The 3,504-nt window shown below is 49.1% G+C and overlaps 1 protein-coding gene across 1 annotated transcript in view; it reads right to left on the minus strand.

Moving 5' to 3' along the window:
• Positions 1–3,268, minus strand: part of MRPS7 (mitochondrial ribosomal protein S7) — a 4,440-nt gene extending 1,172 nt beyond the window's left edge. The window contains exons 1-4 of the mRNA XM_027872659.1: positions 3,163–3,268; positions 1,290–1,481; positions 1,107–1,170; positions 408–575 (exon numbers count right to left, since the gene is read on the minus strand). Coding sequence (XP_027728460.1) covers positions 408–575; positions 1,107–1,170; positions 1,290–1,481; positions 3,163–3,245 — 507 coding nt within the window. The 5' untranslated portion in view covers positions 3,246–3,268. The remainder of the gene's footprint in view (positions 1–407; positions 576–1,106; positions 1,171–1,289; positions 1,482–3,162) is intronic.
• Between the last annotated feature and the right edge of the window lie 236 nt (positions 3,269–3,504).

Genomic DNA, 3,504 nt, shown 5'->3' on the forward strand with positions numbered 1-3,504 from the left:
AGATCCTAAAGAGCAGAGATGAGGGGGGAAGAGCGTCGCAGGTATGCAGACCACTTGTGCAAAAACACAAAGGGAAGACAGTGCTGTGTACAAGAAACCCCCATAAACAGGCAAGTCTGAACAAACCATACAAAGGTGAAATACGGAGAACAGCAACAGCAGCATCAAAACTGTCCCCTCCCAACCTTCTGGGGTAATGTAAACAATCAGTCTCGTTTTAGACCAAAAGCTTTTTGGGAGAAAAAAAAAACCAACCTAGATCTATATTTGATATCTACCTTCATCTCAGTATTCAGTATATGGACACACAAAATGGTATGAACCATTGATAATGGCTGCCCTCAAAGAACTTCCGATTATGGAAGACCAGAGGCACCCACAAGGCCACCCAACTCTGTCCTACTCACCTGATAGAATCGGCCACCTTTAAGGATGCTGACCAGGCCGAGGACAGGCTGACAGTTCTGTAGAGCCTGGTGGAAGATGGTGTAGGGGTTGCATTCAATGGCCTCCCGATCCTCAGGTTTGGCTTCATGGTATTTTTTAAATTGCTTTCTCTTGAGGGTTTCCAGAGTCTGAAATGGAAATACAAGGAGAGAAACCTTTAGAAATGCCCTGAAGGGTTAATTAGCCTAGCTTAGCTGAAAATTCCCCATCAACTTGGGCCTTCCCTACCTCATCATGGCCTCCCCTTCTTCTCTACAGAGATTGCTCTCCTCTCTTGGAGAAGTGTCGATTTAAAATCCTTTTCTAAAAATCCTCTGGGGGGCAACTAGGTGTCACAGTGGATAGAGCACGGGCCTTGGAGTCAGGAGGACCTGAGTTCAAATCCAGCATCAGACACATAACACTCACTAGCTGTGAGACTCTGGGCAAGTCACAACTCCAATTGCCTCACGAAAAAAAAAAAAAATCCTCTGGATTGGAACACTCAGTTCATTCTATTCTGGTAACAGCCCTGGTTGCTGCTGACAAGACCCCTGACTCGTCCCCACTCCCTCCCCTGGTGCCCAGTGCACTAATTAGTCTCCTCTGGTGCCAAGCTAAGGGAGTCGGGAAAATAGGTACAAAGGAGGAGATGCAGGGATAGGGAATGTCGCCCTTACCTCATTCATCAGAGATCTGGCCAGTATTTTGTTCCCTCCTTTCATCATCATGTTGGTGAATTTACTTCAAGAAGAAAAGCAAAATGTTCAGGCCTCTAAGACTATACAGTGGACTCCTTACTTTAGACCTTCTTTAAGATGGTCACTGCCCCTAGACAGAAGAAAGTATCATGTGGATCTAACCTGATCACTGGGTCCTCAAACAAAGAGCTTGTCTTTGATGGTGGGGCAGCTTTGAAGATCTGCATGGTTCTGAGATCCCGATCAAACTTCTCCTCTTCAGTTAACTCCTCCAAGGGCTGATGGTAGTAGTCTTTATCAAGTTGGGGTTCTTTGTAGTTAGCATCATAGCGGCTCCATCTCACCTGTGTCAGTCTGGAGGGGGAAGATTGGGGATAAGAAGTCATAACATCAGAAGGGTTTAGAAATGACTAACTTTCATTGAGTCCAAATCCCTCATTTTATAGGTGAGGACCAGAGAAGGGGAGTAACTTGCCCAAGGTCAGACACAGAGGAGGATGGGGCAGTCTGAGCTGTAAGCCCAGGTTCCCTGACTCCAATTTAGCTTGGCTTTTTTATTTAACTTGCCTTCAAAAGTTCCAGGAGACCAGATATGAGGCCAACTTGCCCACCTGAATTTAAGCAGAAGGAATTCTGGCTTTGCAGCCTCACGGTGAGGCCACCTCACTAAAATCAATTAAGTAATTCCCAAGTAATGAGAGACATCAATCCTTTCTAGGAACACAGGCTACTTTTCCTACCCCCAGAACACAAACAAGATCAGTAACCAAATCTGGGTTCAAATCCTGCATCTGCTGCCCCTCTGTGTATCCCTGAGCAAGTTATTTAACCTCCCAGGGCCTCAGTGTGCTCATCCGTAAAGTGAGGACGGTGGATTATACTGGCTAACCAGTAAATAAGCATTTAAATGCTTTCTATGTACCAAGCACTGAGATGACCTCTAAGGTCCCTTAAATTCTCAATTTATGATTCTATGACATGCCATGCCCACCCCCAGGGTCATATGTGGGGGAGGGTTCCTGGCCAATCAAAGAAACATTAGAGGTGCCTTAGATCTGTGTGGTCCTGAGGTCACACAGCTCCAATAAAGGCCTGTAGTAATACATTCTTTAATCAAGCTGGTAGTTGAGGCCACAGTGTCAACCTCACTGTTTTGCAGATAAGAAAACTGAGGGGTGGGAGGTGACCTGTGTGCTTGAAAATAAAGCTCTGGCCCTGGACTCCTGAAAACTTGAATTTAACTCCAGTCTCAGGCACTAACTTACTAGCTGTGACTCTAGGTAAGTCACTAAACTTGTTTGACTCGGTTTCCTCCACTGCAAAATGAGAATAATAAAACATCTCCATTCCGGGGTTGTGAGGATCAAAAGAAAAAACATATGTAAAACTCTTTGCAAACCTTGAGATACAATATAAAAGCTAGTTGTCACCGCTGCTACGAGGAAAGAAACAAGCATTTTATGTAGCACCTATTTGCTAAACACCTCTTACGTGCCTGGCACCATGCTAAGCCCAGTTTCCAGGAGTAAACAGAAAAGTTTTCACTTTCCTAATAATAACGAGAGCTAGCATTTATATAGTGCCTGCCACGTGCCAGGCATTACGCCAAGCGCAGCGTACAGGAGTAAACAGAAAAGTGTCCACCTTCCTCGCATTTATGCAGCGCCTACACCGTGCGGGGCACTGTGCACGCTTTACAAACATTACCTCGTGGAACCCCCTCCACAGCTCCGAGGCAGCAGTGTGACCTTGGACAAGTCACCTCCCTCTCAGTTTCCTTACTTGTAAAGGGTCTGTGTGATCCCCAAAGTCCCTGTCCGCTCTCGCCCCCGGGTGAAGCCGGGGCCCTACCTGTCTGCCCCCGGGCTGGGCCACACCAAACCGGGCTGGGCCGGAGATGGGAAGATCCACGCCTCCCCCTTCCCCCCAGCCCGGGGCAGGGCCCCGAGGGACCGCCTGCTCAGCGCCGCCGCCAGGCACGGAGAGAAGGTCCGCTCACCCCCCACCCCACCTCCCCCAACGCAGGTCCTCTCACCCCGGCAGAGCCCGGAGGGTCCTCCGTACTCCGGGCCCCAGGCTCCAGAGGCATTGCACCGAGTTCACCACGGGGGCCGCCATCTTGGCTGGCTCCAGGACCCCTCCAAGCCGGGCAAGGCTGCCCGGCGGCTTGCCTGAGCCGATTTGCGAACTCTCGCGATCTTTCACTCTACCTGCCCCCCCCCCCCACCCCTGCATCCTATCGGAAAATCCAATTTAACCAATCCAGTCCAGTTCAACCTCATCCAACCCGACGAGGGTTTAGTGGTTAGGAAGCCTTTCTCCAAGCTCGGGAGATCTGAGTTCCAGTGTTATACATGGCCCCTCCCACCCGCCTTGC

This window comes from Vombatus ursinus, unplaced genomic scaffold (genome assembly GCF_900497805.2).
Source record: "Vombatus ursinus unplaced genomic scaffold, bare-nosed wombat genome assembly UNPS02014801.1, whole genome shotgun sequence".
NCBI lineage: Eukaryota > Metazoa > Chordata > Mammalia > Diprotodontia > Vombatidae > Vombatus > Vombatus ursinus.